Raw genomic sequence first — 25,423 nt, forward strand, 5'->3', positions numbered from 1 at the left:
TCCTACATGTTTGACACCAAACACGATATGGTTCTGTGTAGCCATTCTCAAGTTATCACGCTATCGCGATTACTTATAATGCGGTTAAGAGTATATGGTATGGCTGCACTACAAACAACCCAGCAGTAGTTTTACGAAGGTTGCAGAGGGGCCCTACTCAGGTAGGGGTTCCCCCTCACACATATCTCAGCACCCTGCCTTGTAGGATTAGCAAGGCCTGCCTTAGGGGTGACCTATGAGGATATATGTGTTGTATTAAGTGGGATACAGGATACCTATATCCCTGTAAGGGGTGCCAGCACCACCTTACCCAGACTACAGTAGTGGTCTGGTGGTGTCAGTTTGTATGGCTGTCCCAGGGGTGGCACAATAAGTGCTGCAGCCCCTGGGAGGCCTCTGAGGGACCCATGCCCTGGGTACCATCTACAAGGGGCTAATAGGGTGTCCTCAGTATCCAATTGGGATGTACCTAGGGTACTCACATCAGTTTAGAGAGGAAGCAGATAGGCTGGGGTCCTGGATAGCAGGGCCACAGCCTGGCTAGAGTAAAAAAAACAGTCAAAACATCAGCGAAAAGTTGGGGGCAACTATGCAGTCGATGCCACTCTCCTACACCAGCTAAGCTAAAAATACTCGCGGATGGAAAGTCGCTCTTCTTCACCAACCCCCTTGAGGTGCAGGATTGGTTGGATGGGAAAGCGGAGCAGAAGAAGACATCTATGGCTGGGGGAGAACGGAAGGAGCCTAAAACCCGCGAACCGGGATCGCCCGGGGAACGGTCTGACAAGAGAAAGACGCAGCATGCGCTCCTGGAGATCAAGGTCCAGCAGTCCGGGTTTGCCAGCGGCACAGAGAGACTAATGGACCAGGGGTTCCAGAACTGAAGCCGGAGACAATGCCGTCAAACCGTAATGTATAACTAGACATATTGTTAGAATATGGGGTGGCGGACATTGGGGCCTCATTGAACTGAAAGATGGCCTCTTAACTTTGATGGAACTTTTTGCAAGTGCTGGGAGTACACCCGAACATTAGTCTAACCCAAATGATAAATGCAATATGCAAAGTGCACTCCAGGGCTGCGTATCATGACTGCTTCATATACTGGGTCACTACCCTTAGATCTCGTACTTGACACTTCTTTGAGCAATACAGGGGGGGGGACCTCAGGCGGCCAGAGTTGGCTCCAGCCCACTTCCCCACGACACAGTTGTCTAGTTACTGGGGCGATAGGCACTCTGCTAGTTGGGGATGTGGGCAGTTTTAAACCTACGTGGCAGGGTAGAAGGGAGGGGGGGTGAAACTTGGGGGATTGGAAGAGTGTGGGTTTTACATTGTTTATTGTTGGTTGTGGGGGGGAGGGAACGGGGGAGTTTCCACTTTGGTCATGCACTTTACAGTCTTTAGTTAAGGGGTCGGGTCACAGGCTTGATGGATGGTTCAGAGAATTCTACTATTGTAATTGGTATGCATTGGGATAAAAGTTTCAAACTCATAAGCTGGAACGTCAATGGGTTGGGTGACAAAATAAAAAGGTGCATAGTGCTACAACAACTCAAGAGACACTTGCCAGATGCTGCACTGCTCCAGGAGACACATCTAATTGGTAATACCTGTAAAACGCTTAATAGATGGGGCTACAGAATGGTGGCGCACGCCGGTTTCACAACGGGGTCCCGAGGGGTGGGTATCCTTCTCAGGCACACCTTTCCCCTCAATACACAACACACGTGGGCCGACCCGTTGGGATGCTTCGCTGCGGTCTCGGGGAAATGGGAGGGGCGCACACTCACATTAGTGGCTGCTTACATCCCCTCAGGTCTACAGGTTCAATCCTATAAGGATTGTGGTACATTTCTGCTCTCCCTGCCTGAGGGACATCTTGTGATTGGGGGAGATTTTAACTCAGTCGCGTCCGGGGCGTTGGACGGACAGACACCCACCGCGAGAAATTGGCGCGGGGCAGCAATGGCTCCCCAACTTTCTTGAGGCGTTTGGCCTTATTGACCTCTGGAGGCAGCGCCACCCCACTTTTCGGGAATACACTTTTTTTCGGGGTCGCACCATACCCTCTCGAGGATTGACTAAGTGCTCGCACCCCCTCAGGAGGACGTGACCACGCGTGAAATCAAGCACTTAGCGAGGGGTGTCTCTGACCACTCCCCCATATGGGTCCACCTCACCATAGGAGAAAAGAAAATTGGCTGTGTTGTGCCGATAAATCCCTGGTATCAAAATGATCAAGATACCAAATCCGCGCTGGTGCGTGCAATTGACCAATACTTATTAGACAACGAAGGTACGGTGAACTCCCCCACTACTCTGTGGGAAGCATTTAAGACGGTTCTACGGGGACACGCAATATCAGCCCTGGCGGGTATGCGCAAAGACAAAGAAAGACCGCTGATTGAGATTGAACATGACCTCCTCCGCCTTTAGGAGAGGGCGGGGCACGACTCGGACCCAGCCATGTCTCATTAACTACAAATAAAAGCGGCCGAGTATAAAGCAATTGCGACCGATGCTGAGAAAACCCTTGCAAGAGACAGAGACGGGCGGATATATGATCAGGGTGACGAAGCGGGTAAAATGATAGCCTGGTTGGATAAAAAAGAGAGAGCGCAAAGAGTGGTGTCTGAACTAAAAAGTAGTACGGGAGGGGTGCTCACTGAGCCCCACGATATAGCCAGAGAGTTCGCGATGCACTTCGAAAGAGTGTACCAGAGGGGCTCGGAACTCACGGAAGAAGACTCCTCTGACTTCTTAGCAGATATTCATCTACCGGCCCCCCTGGACACGATCGTGAAGTCTTGGAGAGTGATCTCACAAATGACGAGTTAGCCAAAGCGATAAGATATCTCCACACGGGAAAGGCGCTAGGCCCCAATGGCATCCCCATTGAATTATACAAGCTTAAGCCAGATATAGTGGCGCCTTATCTGAAAAGGATGTACGAGGACAGCAGAAAAATAGGGAAACTGCCAAGAGACCAACGTATAGCTACGCTGGTTACCATTCCCAAGGAAGGGAAGCCAAAAGACGAATGCGCCTCGTACAGACCGATATCCCTGCTAAACGCGGAACCCAAGATACTCGCCAAGCTCCTGGCCAATAGACTTCGGCTGATTATATCTAAGCTGGTACACCCAGACCAATCGGGCGTTATGCCTCACCGAAATACGGCCCTTAATCTGCGGCGTCTCCATGGAGTGCTGGGGCGCTGCCCTGGTATCCAGGAAGACGCGATAGTGGTCTCCCTGGACGCGACTATGGCGTTCGACACTTTGGAATGGGCATACCTCTTTGCAGTCCTCAAAAAGATGGGCTTTGGCCCCAAATTTATAGGGTGGGTACAACTTTTATATGCGGAGCCACTGGCCCAAGTGGCGGTCAACAACAAAATCTCAGACGTGTTCACACTAGGAAGGGGGACCAGACAGGGGTGTCCACTATCGCCACTCCTGTTCGCACTCTGCCTTGAGCCACTCGCAACCTGGATACGAAGCGATGCTTCGATCCGGGGACTTCGATGGACCGAGGGATGGGAGGACCGGATCTCATTATATGCGGACGACATCCTTCTTTATCTTGCGTCCCCTCCGCGATCGCTGAGGGTGGTGTTGGACATCTTTGCCAGTTTTGGAAGAAACTCGGGCTTCCAAATTAACTGGAGCAAGTCGTTGCTATATGTCCTCCATGGGAAGGCCCCATCCCTACCCGTGAACTGCCCAATCCAGATAGCGGTCGAGGTATTCAAATATCTTGGCGTATTCGTCACTACGGATGCCAAGATACGATATGAGCGGAACCTCCTCCCGCCCTTGCAGAGGCTCAGACGGGACACCAACACGTGGAAAACACTACCCATATCTCTCCTTGGGCGGGCAGCGCTTTTCAAAAGGATGGCATTACCCCGATTTCTATATGCCCTTCAGAACTACCCTGACCCGGTCCCACACACTTTCTTTAAAGACATCGAAGCCCTACAAAGGGATCTACTATGGGACGGGAAACCGCGCATAGCACTCCGGAAGCCAACTCTTGGATGGTATGACGGGGGTAATGCCCTTCCTGACATCAAAAAATGCTATTGGGCAGCGCAATTATCCGCCATAAATCAATGTCTGTATGGAAACGGGGATGACCCAGCCTACGGTATGGATAGATGGCTGCTACCGGGAGGGGATTTTACGAGAGCGCTATACTCTAGACCGGCTAAGTTTCCGCTTACTGGACCTACCAGACACGCGGTGCAAGTATGGCACGTGGTTAACCGTAATCTGGGATGGGCCAACAGACTCACGTTTGCGAATCCCCTTTGGGACTCGGAACAGCTGGGAACACTAGGACGTACTAAAGGGTTCGACAAATGGGACCTCATAGGTATCTCACATATAAGGGACCTCTGGGGGCGGAGTGGGGTGGTGACCTTCACCTCGCTACAACAAATGTACGAGATGGCCGACTCGGAATATTTTAGATAGGCGCAGGTCAAACACTCCCTGCAGGCTAACATTCCGTCTGGAACGTCGCTACCAGAGTCCTCTCCTCTCGAGGATAGACTGCTTGACGGACACCTGCCAGAAAAAAGCATATCCCTCACATACAAAAAACTCGTTCATCACACTCCAGACCCTTTGAGAACACTTAGGGAGAAATGGGGGAGGGACGGTCTGGAAATTGACGATGAAGAGTGGCAAGAGGCACTTTCCTCCCCTAAAGAAGTCACCATTTCGGCGAAATTGAGGTTGGTACAACTAAAAATTCTACACAGGGTTTACCTCTCGGGGCGGCAGCTAATGCTCATGGGTAGAAGTGAGAATGGGATGTGTAAGAGGCGATGCGGGCTGGAGGGTACCTTTCTGCACGTAATTTGGGAGTGACCGCTGATTCAGGACTTCTGGAGAAAAATCCTCGAATGCATGAGTGTGGTCTGGGGGGTGACCCTTCGGCCGGAAGTTAAAAGATGCCTTTTGAATATCTGGGAGCCCACAGACCTGAATGTAAAAGGGAGACTCTGGGTCACACTTGGGCAGATGATCGCCAAGCGAAACATAGCGAGACTCTGGGGGGCTGCGGCACCTCCAACGATAAAGGGGTGGGGGTGGAGGGAGGACATGGATTGGTGTATGGCAAGAGAGAAAACAGTGTACGTTGCCCGTGGATGCCTCAGGAAATGGATAGCAATCTGGACCAAGTGGAATGTACATCGGGGAGGAGTGTGCGAACCCCCTAATGAACCCCTAATGGTGTATGGCAAGAGAGAAAACAGTGTACGTTGCCCGTGGATGCCTCAGGAAATGGATAGCAATCTGGACCAAGTGGAATGTATATCGGGGAGGAGTGTGCGAACCCCCTAATGAACCCCCTAATGTTCCCTCCCTTGATGAACACTTGACGATCTGAAACCAATTGCATGATGTATTGTTGCCAATTGCGATAACATGAGACGAAACACCAATGCTTGTAAATTACACGGTTCCCTTAAAATGTGCAATTGATTATCTGTATATGTTTGATGTTCAATAAACAGAATTAAAAAAACAAAAAAAAACACTAGTATCTCCCAAACCTTACCCCTTCAAAGATGTAATACCTTGGTTGCTGCACATAGCACCAATGCCTACTTTTAAGACAATGTAGTGTACAAATTTGGTCATTAGGCAGATCCAGAATAGCATATGTTAGGAATCCCAAGATAAATGTATGAAACATTTCATGCATGGGGTGTAGTACTAGAGCCCAATTTAGGTAATTACCATTTTTTATCTGCTATATTAATGTTGGTTTCTCAATCCTTCCAATTGCAATTGGAATACTGCTTATCCCACTCATGCAATTTGCTGGGTTTTAGAACCAGAGGAGCCTCACCTTGGTCATAGCATCTATACTCGATGTATTTCTAGTTGAGATACATACCCTTGTATGTATAATTTCCCATTCTTCCTCTGAAAAGGAGTGACATAACACTCTCTCCCCTTTTTTTGTTTTGCTTTTTTCATTACCATTTTGGTTTGTTGAAAGAGCTTGTACATTGCTGAAATTATCTTCCAATCATCATTTTTCGTAATGAGCCATATCTCAAATTTGAATATACATCTTACCACACTAATATTTTTTAGAAAGTACGTTGTTGGTGGTTGTTGGACAAAGAGCTGTTGTTCATTTGAAATTCAGATTGTATCCCGGTAGTTTGAACCCTTAAATCACAGGGATTAGTTGGTGTTAAATGAATTTAAAATAGAAGACAAGTTTGAGTATGGCTATCATTTTTTGGAATAAGTGGATTTAACACAGTAATTCACAACTCTAATAACTCGATATTGAGTGTGGTATCCAACCTGGAGATCAGGGGATCATAGTATATTCCAGTGTAAAGAAACAAGTCAACCCACTATAAAGCCACCATTGTTGACTTAAGCAATACTAGGGCTTCACTGTTTAACTGATAAGATTAGATGAGCCAGATGGCATGCATGTCTTCATCTGAAAGCAAAGCAGAAACCTGAGACAGACACATACACTGTATTTGGCCTACTTGCGTTGAGTACAGCACTTCACAAAAATGTATCTTTTATAATCTAGCATGCCAGGAGAGCACAACATATTAAATTAAGAGTTCTGCAAGATTCAAACATGAAGCCAAAACATCTAATGTCTTCTCCCAGTCTCTGTACCTCAATGTTTATTAGAATTCTTCAGGTGCTTCATAAACATCAAGGTGGTAGCCTCATGTTAGAATGCTCTCATTGAGTAAATTACAATGAATGCTATAAAAAGAAAGGTAGTAAAGTTCTCATAAGCACCAAAACATTTGCCTGGCAGCTGCAGTTTTAATACCTGAACCTGCTGTACTTGAAATGCAGCATGATGAGCTCACCTGCCTTCAACCTTCCACTCTGTCCATTGTCCAGTAGCAAACTTGTATTCAAACAGATCATTCTTGTTCTTCAGATTGGAGTTTGAATAAATGTCTCCTGTGTAACCACCTGAGGAACAAATGGAGTTTGAATAAATGTCTCCTGTGTAACCACCTGAGGAACAAATGGGTGTATCAAATCAATGTGACATACCAACAAGACAGGGTTACGTGTGTGTGGGGCGTAAAGCAGAGGGTTTGACAGTGTCCTTGGATCCGAAGTGAGCAGGGGAAGAGTGATGGTGGGGACAAGGGGGAGAATAGCTGGGAAAGTCAGAAAGCATTACAAAAAAAATTAAACACATTCATGGGCACTCGCATCGGGGTAAGTTTAAAGGTATACAAGAGGAAGTTGTTTCATGAAGATTTCCATAATATTCACCGTTCCATAAAACTCATCTTTGAACACTCCCCCAGTGCAAAACGACATATTGACAACTGTATTTCTAAAGCAAGTTGGATACATAATTTCCCTTTTCATGAAACACAAATATGTATGCAGATATGCAACAAGCAACAGTTAACAAAATTCTCACACAGAAATGTGCGATCTTCATCACACAAACGTGTGACTTGTCCTCAGATAAAACACTCAGTTTAGAAACACACTTCCTCAACTCCAGCGTCTTCATCCTACTCGGCTAACTTAACTACCACCTGGAGGAGCACAGACAAACTTCTGGAGGATCTGACATGCCTTGGACTCGCCCAGCAAGTAGAAGGCCCCACACTTGCCGCTGGACACCTACTGGACATCATCTTAACCAGCTTCAGCGAAATCAAAGTGGACAAGCACACGCCCATCACCTGGTCCGATCACGCCCATGTCCAATTCAACATGCCCATCCCTTCCCACCAAAGAAATGCCATCTCCAAGCCCTCTATGCAGGATTGGAATAAGGTCTCAGAGGATTCTTGGAGATCTTACTCCACAACACCTCAACAATGGCCTCCCCAGACCCATCTCCAACTTCAACGCCTGGATCACCTCACACACAGACATAATGGCCCCAACCAAGACCACCAAAGCCAGACCACAAGCAAGCAGAAACACAGAAGAGCTCAAACTCACCAAGCGCCACTGCAAACAGCTAGAAGGCTGATGGAGACAAAGCCATGACAACACTGAAAAGAGCTACTACAGACCAGCCCACAGACAATACCACCAAAAAAATGGACACACCAAACGCTCTGCCCTCACGGAGTGCATGAAAAGGAGCACCAATAGCACCAAGGAAATCTTAGCCATGGTGAAAGATTTCCCCACTCTGTCAGTAACCTCCATCAGCATCACTCACTCACAAAAACTCTGAACTCAGCAAAATCTCCAATATCTACAACAACTTTGAGCCTCAACTGGAACCCTCCATCCTTGCAGCCGCCTTACCCATTACTTTCAATGCCCAGAAGACCACCCTGAGCACCTGGCCCACCATCACCAGTCAGGAAACTGTAGCAACCATGCATACCATACACTCCAGAACACCATCTGACCCCTGCCCTCATCAACTATTCGCTAAAGAATGGGACAGCACACATGAAAACATGCCAAAGTTAAGCCTTCAGCAAACCCTAAAATACTAGCCAGCTAACGACCCATCTCCCTGCTACTCTTTCCGGTAAACGTCAGAGATGATCATGCATAATCATCTAACTGCCCATTTTAATGACAACTTTCTTGACACCACCCAATCTGGCTTCAGACCCAACTACAGCACTGAAGCCACTCTCATCGCAGTCATGGATGACATCTGACTGATCATGAATAGAGGAGACACCACTGTCCCCATCCTTCTGGATCATTCTGCCACCTTTGATACCGTCTACTACCCTCATCTTCATTCAAAACCTACACAATGCCAAAATGTAGGACCAGCATTCTGCTCACAGGCCGCACCCAGTCGGTCAGCTTGACTGCCTTTGCCTTGGCTGCAGCCAAAGTTATTTGCAGAGTACCATAAAGATCCTCACTCAGTCCCATGCTGTTCAACATGGCTCCACTCAACAGCATCATTCGCGCGCACAGAATCTATGAAGGGGACACCCAGTTCGCCCTATCCCTCTCTGACAAAACACTGAACGCCTAAACCAACTTCTCTGTCAGCATGTCCCAAGTCGCCAGATAGATTAAAACCAACTGCCTCAAGCTAAACACAGACAAGGCGGAAGCAGTCATCTTCGGTAAAGACGCCTTGCTATGTGACTCCACCTGGTGGCATGCTGATATCGGACCCACACCCAACTAAACCCTGCGAAGAACCTCTGAATAATAGTCAACAACCAGCTAGATATGACAGGCCAAATGAAAGCAGTCTCTGCCTCCTGTTTCCACACACTCAAGATGCATAAGAAGATTTTCAAGTCGCTTCCCTTCAATACCTGCAGAACCATCACCCAGGCCCTCATCACCAGCAAGCTGGACTGCAGTAACGCAGTATACGTAAGAATCAATGCGCAACTGACCAGAAGATTCCAGACCATACAGAATTCAACTGCCCGACTCCGTCAGACTTCCCTTCTCACACATTACCCTGCAGCTCAAAGACCTCCTCTGACTCACCATCCACAAACAGGAACTCTTCAAAATAATCATGCACACATACCAAGCCTAGCACAACGGCCCCACCTACCTGAATCGCAATAACTAGCACACACCTCCAACCAGTCAAACTCCTACTCACACACATCCGCCACATATGCAGAACCAAATCTGGTGGACGGGTTTTTCTATCACGCTCCCAAAGCCTGGAATTGACCTCCCCCTGCACATCAGAGCTCCTCAGTTCTTGAATTTCGCAAGAAACTGAAGACATGGCTCTTCACCTAGTCTTGGCCAACGCCACTCCTACTTTACAGCACCAGGATACCCTCCTGTATGAGTCGTGCACTCCACAAATACCCATAACAATACCTGCCAAGTGAAAATGATAACACTTTAAATTTCTTTCCTTAACCATTTCATAACGACTGTGAGGGATCGGCTCAATCATGTCTAGGCAGACTGGCTATACAACAGGAAGGTTTTTATTCATTTTCACAAAATAGTTCAACCCAGAAATAAACAAATATGCAACAAAAAACAACAGTGCTTCTCAAGACAGCAACTTCGCATCGATTTACACCTCTGCCTCCTGTGAAAATGTAATTGTATTACTCTGGCAGGTACTTGTGCGTTCCCTAGTATCTGCTAAAATGTACATGTTAAGGGCCATAGACTCTCTTCACAAAATACACTACCTCACGAACCTTGGTGGTATAAACTGCTAATATTTACTATTTCATTTGTAAATAAGAAAGAGTCCGTCAAGTACCTGACAGCTTATGCAGATGCCTGTAACATTGATTTATTACTGGGCTGATCCAATAAAATGTACCACCACCTTTCCAGAGTCTTCAAGAGGAATCAGTTGAAGTCATAAACATGTAAGAAAATGTACTGATGAGCATCCATAAATACAGTAGAATAAATTAAGAGCATTTAACCTGTGGGATGTCAAAACTCTTTAGGGAGATTTATGTGTTGTGACAGCTACAGCTATTGATTTAAGAAAGGAAGAGAAAGAACTGAACAGATTTGCCATCAAGAGAAAAACCACAAGGAACAATATAAGATTATAGAGTGAAGAGACCCTTGTCAGTGATTGGATTCCCATCACTCACCAACGTGATCATTATCATCATTTGGGTATCCATCCAACCTTCCCTTGACCCTCGTGATCATAGAAGGGTCATGGGTGGTTATTATTCTCAAGGGAGTCTTATAGAAAAGACAAAAAGACAGAGAGAAATATTTAGCTCTCAAGAAACTTAGAAAACTTAGAAGGGAATCCCCAAATCAATGTGGGAATGATGAGTGCAGTGCAAACGTGTGTGTGTGGTTAAAAAAGAATTTGCAAAAGAAAAAAACTATTTATTGGAACATCTATTGCAATCCTTACTAAAAACAGTGCAAAATGAGCAGTTGTGAAAAATCACTGCTTAAATAACAGTCGACATGTTTCAGCCTACTGGACAAATGGTCCGCGGCTTTCTTCATGACCTGTCTGTTAATACTATTGCTACTGCAAAACCAAAGTAATATCATGAATGTGAAACGTGAAAAAAGAAAACACAATATACATAAAGGTTGGAATTAATATAACCTCTGATGTCTTTTACTGATCCTACCGTATCAGCGAGATGTGTAGGACATCTGTAAGAGAAATTTAAAAATTCACAACGTGGTACTCTTAATGACAAAACATAAAATTACAAAGCCTTCCAGCTGGTAAATATTCTGAGGTATATAGTATTATTAGCCTCAATATAGCTTCAAGTCTATAATACACTTATAGTCAAAAATGTATTTTGCTCACCCGTCTGATACGAGGACTGGACCTCACCTCGCCTGGTGCCAACTCAGGTCAATAGAGGCCCCGCTCTAACCAAAATAAAGGGAAAAGGACAAGTGAAAGTAGAACTTAAGGTTCAAACTATTTAGCAGATCACTCCATATACCCAAACGTCTATATATCAAAACAAAAACTCATCTCTGTCAACTAATCAGAGAGGTAAAACATCAACTACAATGTTGGATGTAAGATGGATATCCATTCTAAAACATAGCGAAAATTGTGTGCAGCTAGTATGATACATCTAATGACCCAGTGTGTACAGGTTGGTATATGCCTTGCCAGTCTCATGAGTCAAACAGACGTTCATCTCTTTGTCAAAATCTGACAAGTTAATTTGGAAGTTTATCTAAGAACCTCCGCAGCCATCACATGTTGGAATAAGCTGTCCACGCTGCGAGAATGTGACTGAAAAACAGAACGCTTAATCCTCAGGACAAAAAGCGAGTGTTATCAGTCTATAAATCTTTAAATCTTAAAAAGTCTAGGAGAATAGTCTGTGCACGTTGCTCGACTGTGACTAATTTAAGCAATAAACTTGGTCGAAAAAACAACTTTCAGCATAACATAATCCAAAACAGCCCCTTACCTATCCGTCGTTGCCTCGTGCTTACACCAAGCTGGGTATTGAGGTAACGTACAGGAAGGTCGGTCGGTCTTTTGTATCCTCAATAGTTCACAGGTGAAACAAATTCAGAGCATCAGGTCGCTCTCTGGCTACGTTACGTCAAACTACTAAATGACGTCAAAAGCGTCGGGAAATGTAGTCCTTACAAGATCGTCACGCTCATACAAATATGAGAAAAAAAGGCTTTATCGTTTTCAGGCAATTCCTGTTATTTCAAAAACACGCAATGGTTAGATGAAAGTATTATGCCCACAGCAATCAAATGCTCCCATAAAAACAAAACCAGCGTCAATACGCCTCAAAAACTACAAGTCTACCTCATACTCATTGGGAGATGTCGTTTTTAATTGTAACAAGTCCATAGCATCAGGTTAACAGCTCCGGATGTGGGATAATATTCGATGCTGTATTTATTCACGTAAAACTACAAAATGACATCAAAGGAGTCAGGCGATGTAGTCCTTACAAGATCGAAACGTTCATATAAATATGAGAAAAAAGGCTTGTCGTTTTCAGGCAATTCTAGTTATTTCAAAAGCCAGCGATAGTTAGATGAAAGTATTATGTCAACAGTAATCAAATGCTCCCATAAAAATAAAACCAGCGTCAATACGCCTCAAAAACTACAAATCTACGTCATACTCATCGGGAGATGTCGTTTTTTTAATTGTATCCGGTTAATCGCAACAGGTTAATAACTCCGGATATGGGATAATAATCTATGCTGTATTTATTCATATACCGCATATCTTAATACGACCTAAACACAACAACAAAAGACTACATTACTTTTTCACAGAGCTAAAATACCTCGTCAGCACGTGTGTTAGAAATTATAAACATAAAGACAGGTATTTGTTCTGATGTTGCACAAAAAGCTAGATGTTGATAAAAGTCAACAAAGTTAAAGTTCTGGATCGGGAGACATAGATCCAAAGAAGCCTAGAATATGTCCCCTCATTCCTCAACATAACTCTAGAGATCCCTCTATTTACGCAGTAAAGACCATGGTATGGCATCATTCAAACCTATCGTGTCACTACTTAATTTGAAGACCCATTTTAATTCCCGCATGAAAAGAAATTGGGACACGTCGCTGATGTGTGAGGGTATGTAGGGTTTCTCCAACACTGTCCAAGAGAAATCTTCTGCTTTATGGTCAAAATCGACAAAATGTTTCGTCAGTTTAGTGATTGTCTTTTTGCAGCTGAACGTGCTCTTGTGTTCCAACATACGTAATCTAACTTTGCGAGTCGTCATGCCCACATATCTGATCTTACAGGGGCAGGTAATCAAATAGATGAGGTTCTCACTATTACAGTTTGTAAAACTAGTCTGCACCCACTGTTTGTTGGTACCTATATCTACAGTCTTTGATTGTTGAGTCTGTGGGCAAATGGCACAAAAACCACAAGGAAAGTGGTCTTGAACAGCAGGGAGATCCCATAGAGTTCCTACAGCTCGTGATGGCATACCTAAGGGACGAGTATGTACTAGTTTGTCCCTTAGATTGGTACCTCTTTTCAAAGAGAAGAGTGGAAGAGATATTTTCTCAGTACAGCTGTTCAAAATGCACCAATGTTTCCGGACACATTTTTGTATGCCATTAGTTAAAGTACTGAAAGTATTTACAAAGGTAAGGCGGCCCAAAGGTGGTTTCGCTACAGGTGGCTCAAGTAGTGCCTCACGATTATTGTTGGTAGCACGTTTAAAGGAGCGTTTGATCAATTTCTTCGGGAATTTTCTAGCTTTCAGTTGATCAACTAAATTCATTCCGTGTTCATTATATTTGTCCATCGTAGAACAGTTCATCCGAACGCGAAGCAACTGTCCATACAGTAAGTTATCACGCAAAGATTTAGGATGTTGACTATCATAACACAACAAAGAATTTCGCTCCATGGGCTTGCGATATAATTCGCTTTCTAACCTCGTAGAGGTAGAGAAGATGGAGAGATCCAAGAATGCTAATCTGTTTTTATCCAACTCAACTGTAAATTTAAGTAATTAATTCCTGGAATTCAACCATTGTTGAAATTGTACAACAGAGTCAGGGCTGCCTCGCCAAACCACCAGCACATCGTCAATATACCGCTTCCATAAGCGGATAGACTCATAGAAGGGATTGTTCGGTGTAAGGACATGCTGTTGCTCAAAAGAATGGACGTATAGGTTGGCCAGGCTAGGCGCAAAAACGCTGCCCATACTGGTCCCAGAGACCTAAAGGTAGAGGGTCTCTTCAAATCTAAAGAAATTGTCCTTCATGGCCAGTTGGGCGCAAGCCATAATAAAATGGACCGGAGTTATTGAGCCCAGATCTGTATCAGATAAAATAGTGGCAATCGTATCTAAGGTTTCATCTTCCGGGATAGAAGTGTATAATGATTCAACATCGAAGGAGACTAAATAGTCTAACTCCATGTCGAATGCAACTTCTGGCAGTAGTCGTAGCACATCTTTCGTGTCTTGCAGATATGTTGGCATCCGCCGGACTATTGGTCTCAAAAAATGTTCCACAAATGTGGATAGCGGTTCTAGAATAGACCCTATGCCCGATATTATTGGCCTACCCGGTGGAGGTCTTTGGCTTTTGTGCACGTTGGGCAAACAGTAAAAATACGGCATCACTGGATGAGTTGCTTAAATTAGTCACAGTCGAGCAACGTGCACAGACTATTCCCCTAGACTTTTTAAGATTTATAGACTGATAACACTCGCTTTTTGTCCTAAGGATTAAGCGTTCTGTTTTTCAGTCACATTCTCGCACCGTGGACAGCTTATTCCAACATGTGATGGCTGCGGAGCTTCTTGGATAAACGTCCAAATTAACTTGTCTGATTTTGACAAAGAGTTGAACGTCTGTTTGACTCATGAGACTGGCAAGGTATATACCAACCGGTACACACTGGGTCATTAGATGTGTCATACTAGCTGTACACAGATTTTCGCTATGTTTTAGAATGGATATTCATCTTACATTCAACATTGTAGTTGATGTTTTACCCCTCTGATTAGTTGACAGAGATGAGTTTATTTTGACATATAGACATTTGGGTATATGGAGTGATCTGCTAAATAGTTTGAACCTTAAGTTCTGCTTTCACTTGTCCTTTTCCCTTTATTTTGGTTAGAGCGGGCCTCTATTGACCTGAGTTAGCACCAGGCGAGGTGAGGTCCAGTCCTCGTATCAGACGGGTGAGCAAAAGACATTTTTGACTATAAGTGTATTATAGACGTGAAGCTATATTGAGGCTAATAATACTATATACCTCAGAATATTTACCAGCTGGAAGACTTTGTAATTTTATGTTTTGTCATTAAGAGTACCACGTTGTGAATTTTAAATTTCTCTTACAGATGTCCTACACATCTCGCTGATACGGTAGGATCAGTAAAAGACATCAGAGGTTGTATTAATTCCAACCTTTATGTATATTGTGTTTTCTTTTTTCACGTTTCATATTCATGATATTACTTTGGTTTTGCAGTAGCAATAGTATTAACAGGCAGGTCCTGAAGAAAGCCGCGGACCATTTGTCCAGTAGGCTGAAACATGAGTACCGTTATTTAAGCAGTGATTTTTCACAACTGCTCATTTTGCACTGTTTTTAATAAGGATTGCAATAGATGTTCCAATAAATAGTTTTTTCTTTTGCAAATTCTTTTTTAACCACACACACACGTTTGCACTGCATACATCATTCCCACATTGACTTGGGGATTCCCTTCTAAGTTTTCTAAGTTTCTTGAGAGCTAAATATTTCTCTCTGTCTTTTTGTCTTTTCTATAAGACTCCCTTGAGAATAATAACCACCCATGACCCCTCTATGATTAAGAGGGTCAAGGGAAGGTTGGCTGGATACCAAAATTATGATAATGATCTCGTTGGTGAGTGATGGGAATCCAATCACTGACAAGGGTCTCTTCACTCTATGATCTTATATTGTTCCTTGTGGTTTTTCGCTTGATGACAAATCTGTCCAGTTCTTTCTCTTCCTTTCTTAAATCAATAGCTGGTATATTCAGACCCCGGATTATCTATTTTGTTTGACTTTGTGGACTAGGGGATTTAATCCGGAATGAGTCTATAAAATCCCTTGGAACCCCATTACTTTTCTGTTTGTTATTGTGACAGCTACAGTCAAGCAGAAATTGCATTAATCTGTAACAATGAATATGTTTCTGTATATTTTAACAAGGACTGGCAAAGCCAATATGTCTCACCTTTGGGACCTATTAGCTTTTCAATGCCTCTTGGTGATGCTGAACCGCGTCGGGGAAACAGCAAAGTCATTTTCCCGATGCTGTGCAGCATTGTTAAAAAACACATATGAAAAATAAAGATGACACAACCGCTGCTGGCAGTCATTTCTAGAGGGGCACATGAAGCAGAGAGCTGGAAAACACAAGCACTCTCATGGTGTACTTAACCCCCCCCAAAAAAGTTCTCTAAAAGTGAGCAGTGGATGGATACAAGTTATCCAGTCAAAAGTACAGCAAAGAGGCTATGATCCATGGAACGGACCGCTACAGGATGGATGAGGAAAACCATCAAATAAGCAAGCAAATTAAAGCGACAACAAAGCCAAGCAATTGAAAGCATTGGCAGGATGTAGGCCCCTGTAAATTTTTGGTAATCTCACAACAGGTCTTTTCAAACCAGACAGATTGTGCTGTCTGGAAGGAGAGACCTAAAAATGCCATAAAAGTTTGAAGAAAATGCTATGTTGTAATTGGTGTGCTTCAGTCCTGAAATAAGAAGGGCAAACAAATCTATGTACTTTCGAGTTCAGTGAGACAACGATAGAGAAGTAGAGAGCACAACCATAACTGTAGTCAACTAACATAGTTCTCAAAGTATTACCAACTTACCAAACACAAACATGCTGCTCCCGTAGACAACAGCTGAATGGTGGTATCTCGGCGCTGGAGGGCTCCCTGTAGTAAAGGCCCTGTGGAGTGTAATAGCAAACAGATTTTTTCTCAACTTCTGCTGTAAGTCTATCCATCATACACAGTAATAATGCTCAACAAATGAGTTTTCCATAAACACACTCTTTTTTCAACTTCCTGCTCAATGGTCTATTATAATAGGTCGGACGGATGAACAAGAGCCCTTCTAAATTGGCACTGACCGAGTCAAAAGAGCAATGTGGAATGTATCACCCAAGCAATATGACAGGCACCAAAAGACGGCCAAATACAGCTTTAGGGACTTACTCAGAAGGTATGGGCACTCTAACACAGGTCTTCTACAAGGTAGAAACAAAATCCAATCACATTCACTACCCTCCAGCAATGGAAATCATGTGAAGGTGGAAAAACATGCAACTGCATCCTTAGAATGTTGAAGCCTGTCACAATTTAGGGAGATGGTGAAGCTGAAGTAAATGTCTAAGTATGAAGCTAGAAAAGATAAAATGTAGTAGTAAGAGATATGGAAAAGAGACCCATAGTCCAACAAGAGTATAGGAACAAAAAGAACAGCCTTGGCGGGTGCACACTAAAGTGATCCACTACAATGGTGAAACAATGTGTGAGAGGGTCAGAAAGCTCAAAGGAAGCAAGGAAAGGAGAAGCTGTATATAAAGGAAAGTGTTCCCAGAGAAGTCATTACCGATGTGAAGCCAGAACTTTGCATGTGGAGAAGCAGTTATGAAAGCAAAGAGGAACTAAACTCGAAGTAATCACAGGACAACTAAAACTTTCCATCAGGTATAGTACAGTGAGAAGCAATCTGAGAGTGACTACCAGATCAAACAGTCTTTGACAGCCCTGGTGGATAAAATGAAAGTACTAGAGAAGAAGAAACCTGCATTGGGAGAGCAGGCTAAGCTGGGTCTGAAGTCCAAAGGAGATGGTGGCAGCAAAAGTGCGGTGCCTATTGGAAAGTCTGCACTCCCTAGATTGCCTGTACCTAGCCTTGTCGTGGTGTCATATTTTACAGGGTGGCTGTTAGCAAATGATTTACTTCTTATGAGGGGGCACAAGCAGCACAGAGCAGCATTGTTGTGCATGTGTGTGGGAGGGGTATACGGGGGGGAAGTAGGATACTTATACAGGCGAGAGATAACTAGTAATATGAAAAGCTAGACTTTATCTTGACAATGAAACATTTACATATCTTGGGCAGAAAAATGTTTTATTTGTGTAAGAAAAATTGTGAAGGATAATTATTACTGAAAACAAAAATGATATGAACGTGAACCATCAGTAGCTGTGTCAAGAGGCATTTATATTTCAAATGATAACAACGAACTTTAAAGACGGTAAACATATTTTGAACGTAGAAGCAAAAACAAAGCAGGAACTTAAGTGGAGTCTAGAGAGCGGCAGGCCAATGGAAAAGAGAAAGCTAAAGAGGCCTGGTGGATCAAGATTTTACCAACATCATACAGCAACGTATCCCAATTTTTAAAACTTCCTAACTTTCTAACAAATGTAATTTTGATAATATTTTGATGAGCCATAAAAACTATTCCAAACTCTGTCCTGAATACTAAACACAGCTATCTTTCTAGTTAATATAGAACCACAAATATGCTGCACAGTTCACAGTGATTTACATTTCCTGATGTTTTCCAAAAGAATGTTCCCATTTTACAAAGGAACTGTGTCTGACATCTATTGCTTTGTGTGCTGTGGTGAGTGTGTTTACTCCAATTCTCATTTCTAACAGTAAATGCATTGCTATTTTAAAAAGGGCCACTAGAAAGTGTGGAGCCTCAGACGTGAAAGATAACACAGCACATGCCATCTGGATAGTAGGATCTTGCTCCTGAATTCAGAAATTTGTTCTAACCCTCTAAGAACGTGTGGCAAATTGATGAAAGAGTGTAGTCTTGATAGACAAAGATTTTAAAGGTGGCATGAAATATAAAAAAAACTGTTGGCTAGTGAACTGAATGCAAAATGGCTAGTTGACAAGATACTTATAAAGAAGTAATTGATGCTATTAGGATAATATATGTTATGAAGCTTAAAGATTGAATAAGCAAAGTTTAAGACTCGCCATGCATTAAGTGGCCGGTTTGAAGGACTGGACTAAAAAGTTATTTCACTCAAATTGTAAAGTAGTTAATGATTTGATCTGGTCCATCCTATTTTTGACCAATATGAACTATACGAAACTCATGAAAGCAGAAAGTATTCAATATTCTCTACAGTGACTGGAAACTGTGGGTACAAAGGATACTAGTCTTCAGGCAGATGGTTATTCATGAGCCAGTCTCTTTCGCTTGGAACAGAGAAAGCCTGAAGATTGTGATATAAAAAAGTGTGCTGGCACTGAAAAAGACCGTGATAGGAGGCCTTCTTCAATTTTGGATACCTGGACCTTACTTTGCAGAAAGCTTGAATCAGGATGATCAAAAGCTTATCCTAGGGAGTGAACTGATACATGATACTACATGTAACAATATCAGACAAGCAATGGGGGAAACAAGACTGCCCCATTCAAAACTCATATGGAGGTTCCCCGGATAGCTCTCTTCGCCCATCCTCTTTCTACTGTATATCACTCATGCAACCAAGCTCTGGAAAACCATGTATGACTCTTGCTTTATATGCAGATGAATGACAACAATTTTCTCAACACAAAATTGGCATCATAGACAGCTGCTAATGTTGACACAACTTTGACTAGCTTTAGCTAAGACTAAGAATCACAAAAGCACTGCTCTTTGGTAATTAGACCAATAAATAATAATAAATTACCAATATAATATCAGAATATAAATACATTATACATTAGGTTAATAAAAATTGTAAATATTAGCCAATAATACATTTAGCACATATTACATCACTAATGGCATATGAAATCTACAGCACTGCAAGTCATACTAATCTCATTTACTTAGACCTGGTGAATTTCAGTGTTTTTTTTGGTTTTAAAATGCTTTTTTTTTTTTTTTCAATTATTAGAAGATCTACGTATAACTCCACTTAAAACTTTGTTAATCTGAATGTCAGATCAAGTGTGTACCCTTAAGCATAAGGGGTCTATGCTGGTTTTGTTTTTTAGTGCAAACCTAGGGCGATACATACTATAAAAAAAGACTCATAGCTTTATAAATGTAAGATATTGTCTTCACTACATTATAGAAGAGAGATTTGGCACATTTGAATTTTTTTTAAAATAGGTTTTTGCGGCTGATGATAGAAGATCCTGATTACACATCGACCACTACTCTCACTCAAGGAGGGGTTGAATCACTGGCCTCCAAAATCAATGTTGCACCCTCTGCACTGTCCTGAAAAGATGCACTGTTCCTGTCATTCCGTACTTGCAATATCTTGAAGGTTTGGAACTGATCAGAAGTCCTACAGAAGAATGGATGTTTGGGCCCATTTAAATATGTGATCACCTTTTGCCACATAACTGGGTAATAGCACATTATCAACACTGGCTTTGAAAAATGCATATAAGGTTTATTTTTCTTTTTTCAATAGAGTGCTATCTTGATCTAGTTCTGTTTATTTATATCCTGGGCATACTGTACACCTGAGATCCACTGCTATCTCACTTGGAACTAGAGCTTGAAAAACGAGGCAACCAGTAGAACTAAACTTAAAATTAATTGTAAGCTTTATGGAATGGAGGATCAAACACATTGTCTTCTGTTATGTTGGTATAATGGCGATATAATCTTTGTAGGCTGGGGGGAGGGGGGGGGGGGGGGAAAGAGTGGCTTGCCCAGGAAGATAGTGAACGCACGTTTGTGAAGCTCCACATCCCGATCCATGATTCGAGCACAATCACCGCACGATGGTGGCCAAGCCTCCAGCATAGCTGAGCAGTGACCCATACCTGTTGCTGGCTCTGCATGGTAAGGCGCACAGCGCTATTGCTCCCTCATGGTGCATATGTGTGGGTCATCGGCATGTGCAAGGGAGGGTAATCCTGCTCTACCAGCAGGATTGGGCGGAGAGAAAGAGCAAAGGTCTGGGCCTCCGCAGAGGCGGCAAACCACCGTGAGCAGGACAGTGTGCTGGGCATGATTACGACCAGCCAAAGTGGGGAGGATCGGATCCCCTGAATGTCCCTGAGGTCTAGTTTAGCCCTGATGTGGGCTGCCTGCATTATCGGTGCTCTGTGCTGTGAACCTCGGAGCCCGTGCTGGCGCAGGCAAGGAGCCAGATCATGCAGCCCAGACACAAAAGACTGGATGTGAACCGTGAGGTCTGGCGACAGGCACATGACTGGGGGCTGCGGATTTCAGGCTGGAGTAGTGGCACCTCTGTAGCACAGCCCAGCCAGCCCCCCTATATACCTCTGAGTCCCCGCCACGTGTGGCTGCAGGTGGGAGAGGCAAATACTCCATGGGAAATGTCTGAAAGGGATTCCTCTCACTTTATGGAGAGCAGTCAGGACAAAAGCCAGGAGCATACTAATACCAGCTCGGTACCTGGGGACGATATAGAGAGCGGACACCCAGAGGCGCTGCCCTAGGGAAGACCCTACCATACTGCCATACCCCCTGGGTCAAACACTTAGATGGCCACAAAGGCCACCGTTTCAACTGCAGGACCCACCGCTTCCCCGCCATGTAGTGATAGAGGCTTTTTGCTGGCGTGGCAGTGCTCGGTAGCCAGGACATCACTGACACCTCTGTTTGTCTGCACCATTACACCCCCCCCCACTCTCACCCCCTCGGGAAGAGTCAAAAAGGAGGTAGGGAAGAGATTTCTACTAGGCAGGAGAGGCCGCACAGCTCCTTCCGCCCTTAGAGGCCCCCCACAAGGGTGAAAGAGGGGTGTGGTAGGGCCAGGTGCAGATGGAGGTCTGCAATGTTCTCCTATGCTTTGGGAAAGGCTGCGCCATTGCCATGAAAGTTGTGTGAGGAGCACGGCTGACAAAGATCGCTCACAAACATGGGAGGCCCCAACATAGACTACATGTGACACCCCAGTGCCTATCTTCCCAAGGGTGTCCAAGGGCCTGGCATGTCTTGTGGGGTAGTGAACGTGGACGGGAAGGGCCTGCTTGTGCGGAGGGGTCCTGCTTCCCCCTGGTGAGGTACTTGCCATCAGGCTCCTGCGGAAGGCGTGAGCTCATGCACCTCATGGGGAGACAAGGGGGTGCGGTCCCTCATTCCTGGAGCACCCAAACGGAAAACCCAAGGACCGCCCAGATACAGCTCCCAGTCACGAAGACTCCAAAAAGTCTGCCATGGAGGAGAAACTGACCATGATCCTGGAAGTAATTGCAAACTCTTGACAGGAACTCCGTGGTAGGGATGACACTGTTGCAATTAACGTTGGACTGCTCAGGGAAGACTAGAAGAAGCTTAATGCCAGAGTTGACGGTGCGGAGTATGCCATAACAGATAGAGACCAGGTCTCAGGGACTTGGAAAGCAGAGTCAAATTTCTTACCGCCAAAGTCCAAGAAGTCAAAGGCAGGGCGATGAACTCCGAGGAGCGATCTCGCCACAACAACCTCAGCATAGTGAGCTTCTGGGAAGGGGTGGAAGAGTCCAACCACATACAATTCTTCGAGGACTGGCTGCTGAAGACAGCGGCACCGGTGAAATGGTCGCCTCGCTTTCTGATTGAGCGTGTCCATCAGGTCCCAGCCCATAAACCTTAAATGGGAGACATCCTACAGGCGACTCGATCCAGTGGTTAAATCCTCTATGAAAAAACATGCATTAACCTCTTTCCAGACTACACAGTAGCAGTGCAGCACCGCAGAGCCCCCTTCCTGGGTGTGAAGCTGAAGCCTTAGGTACTCTCTTCTATACCTAGCCAAGCTTAAAGTCATAGCCCACACAACCAGCTATTTTTTTAAGGAACCCACAGATGCTTGGGACTGGGTGGAACAGCATCGTCATGACATGAGCACTCCAATCTCACCATCTGAAAGAACACAAACCTGAAGGCCCCAGAAGGCGAACCAGGCACAGGAGCAGAGAGGGAAGGGCTGAGCACATCACAGGGCTCCCACCCCAGCACAGGCGAGGGAGGACGATCGCAGGCTATATCCATGGGGACCTCGGGTGGATCGTGGGGCACTCCCCGACACCTAGTCAACTGGAGGACGGCCTCTCTGAACCAGACTCGCACACTTCCCATACCTCCGCGGCAGTGCTGACTCCCAGGCTCCCTCTGACGTCAAGCCACAGACGGCTGATCCATTTTTATTTTTTTTGCAGTGTTTTATATACTGCAAACTTGACCCGAATCGGTATCAGAGTGCTTTACATAGCACCAGCTACGTTACATGAGGACACACATTCATTTTTGTTAGGCACAGGGAGATTAAGTGATTTGCCCAGAATCACAGGATCTTCAGCAACATTGCAGAGACTCGAACCCAGTTCCCCAGATTCGAGGTCGTCCGCCCTAGCCCTTCGGCCAACTCCTCTCCCATTGATCTAAACACATGGATGCTACCCGATGCCATTGTCTATGGTGGCTGCAGGATCTTGGTACCTGTAGTGGGTTATGGTCAGAAAAGGTTTTCCCGAGGCATTCAGCTCTGGTGACTTGCGGCTGGAGAGTGGAGTGTTAAAGAATGTGGTCTAACCTCACACGCAGTTCATGGGGAGCGGAATAATAAGAATAGTCCAGAGCCCTGGGGTGCATGACCCGCCAGCAATCAAGGAGCGACCAATGAGTGAGCCACTATGAAAGGCAAGTGGCGCTGTCACCACAGGTGAGGTAGACAGTAGGGGATGTGACCGGTCCATGTGTGGATCTAGGATGCAGTTAAAATCTCCCCCAAGGATCCAAGGTATGAGAGACCAATGGGTAAGAACTAGGAATAGACGTTCCACGAACGAGGACTGGGCTGTGTTTGGTGCGTAAAAATGCCCCAACAACAGTGACCTCCCATCCAATTGGCCCTCCACCAGTACGTAACGCCCTTCAGGGTCTATCTCCTCAGATTTGGGCCTAAATCCAACCCCTGGTTCAGACACAGATGAGTGGTACTAGTGCAGACCCAGAGTAAGTGGTGCTTAAGCATTTCAACAGCCAGCACTTTTGGAAGCGGCCCTCTTCATCTTTTGCATCGTGAGTTTCCTGGAGGAGCACCACCTGTGCCCCCCTTCGCTGTATGTATTGTTGCACAGCAGGTCTTATCCTGGCTGTTTCCATCCCCCTCACATTCCAAGTTAGTATGACCACCTTAGCCATAGTCAATCATCATGTGGGAAATATCAAGGTTGGAGGGGGTGGCATAGATCAGCGCACAGGGATACGAAGGCATGGCAAAGGATGCAAATCTCATCTATGAGCTGCATGTTGTTGGGAAGAGCGACCCAGCACAGAACTGGAAGGCACACAGCCTCCTGACCTTAAGTCACTGGTGCACAGCAATGCTTAAGTGGGGCAAGGCTGAAGCATCGGCATTGTGGCTGTAGGAGGTCAGGGTGCTGTGCAAGATCCCAATAGCCGCCTGTTGGGATGGTCTACACAATGATTTCCAGACATTCACAGAATCACTAGTAGATTAGATAGGGGAAGTCTCCCTGCTTCCCATCCACACACAGGATTGACCACTGCCCTCTGGGAAGTCTTCAGGTCCTCCCCTACACAAACTAGGGTCCGACTTCCAGGGGAACATTAATCAGTGTTCTGTCATGAGTGGTGGGGTGTGAAACCCACAGCGCGGCACACCATACTCTTATACTACTCAACAGAGAGTGTTGTAGAGGCTCACGTGTAGTAACATTGGCTAGGTGGACTGCATGATCTAGTGTGGCATGACTCTCATTGTTGTGATCTGTGACTTTATAATGTTACTGTTTATTCAATAAAAACGTGAACCTGCAGCTACTATGCTACATACTGTCTATGCATAAACAATCTCTGTATGTGCATATTGTCATCTACCAAGGTATTGTATATCATGTATTGCAATGAAAACTAATAAAATTGGTTAAAAAAACTGTCTTTACATTTGGAAAAGAGGCTCTACAAAGTCATTCAATAATGTGTTCCAGGAAAAAAGAAATAATACATTAGGTCTTTTTAGCTGTTTACAAATTACATTTTATTCAGCTTTTTTCATGGATTCGCATTTTATGTTAGCAAATTTGCACTGTCATATGTGCTTTCTATTTTAATCATGTTTATAAATGTTACTGAGGAACGCTTTTGGGCAATGAAGATCTTAAATGTTGTAGTTTTTAATTGAGAAACCTCTTTAATAAATATATTTATTTACATACTTTAACTACAGACATGGGTAAAGCATATTGATGATTAGGACAAGTTAAATGCTACCTTTCGTCAGGAAACTAGGAATATCTCCGTACCTGCACCAGGAACAATCTTTTACATCAAACCTCAGCAGGTCATTCAGCATGATCTTTCTGAAAAGAAAAGAGAAGTTTACAATATTATATGCATTTGGATACCACCAGTAATTAGGAAATGCCCCCCACATCTGCTACAGAAAAATGTTTTGCCCACTAACTACAAAAGAAGCAGGGTTGACCCTCAACCAAACCACTTGGGAACAGGGATGACGCCA

General features: G+C 44.4%; 1 protein-coding gene across 2 annotated transcripts in view; it reads right to left on the reverse strand.

Moving 5' to 3' along the window:
- LZTR1 (leucine zipper like post translational regulator 1) overlaps positions 1-25,423 on the reverse strand; it is a 238,383-nt gene that overhangs the window by 175,093 nt on the left and 37,867 nt on the right. For both annotated transcript variants that reach the window (XM_085633897.1, XM_085633896.1), the window contains 3 exons: positions 25,206-25,262; positions 16,811-16,890; positions 6,881-6,989 (listed from right to left, as the gene is read on the reverse strand). In XM_085633897.1, the coding sequence (XP_085490023.1) occupies positions 6,881-6,989; positions 16,811-16,890; positions 25,206-25,262 (246 nt within the window). The remainder of the gene's footprint in view (positions 1-6,880; positions 6,990-16,810; positions 16,891-25,205; positions 25,263-25,423) is intronic.

The sequence above is a fragment of the Triturus cristatus genome, chromosome 11 (genome assembly GCF_964204655.1).
Source record: "Triturus cristatus chromosome 11, aTriCri1.1, whole genome shotgun sequence".
Lineage (NCBI taxonomy): Eukaryota > Metazoa > Chordata > Amphibia > Caudata > Salamandridae > Triturus > Triturus cristatus.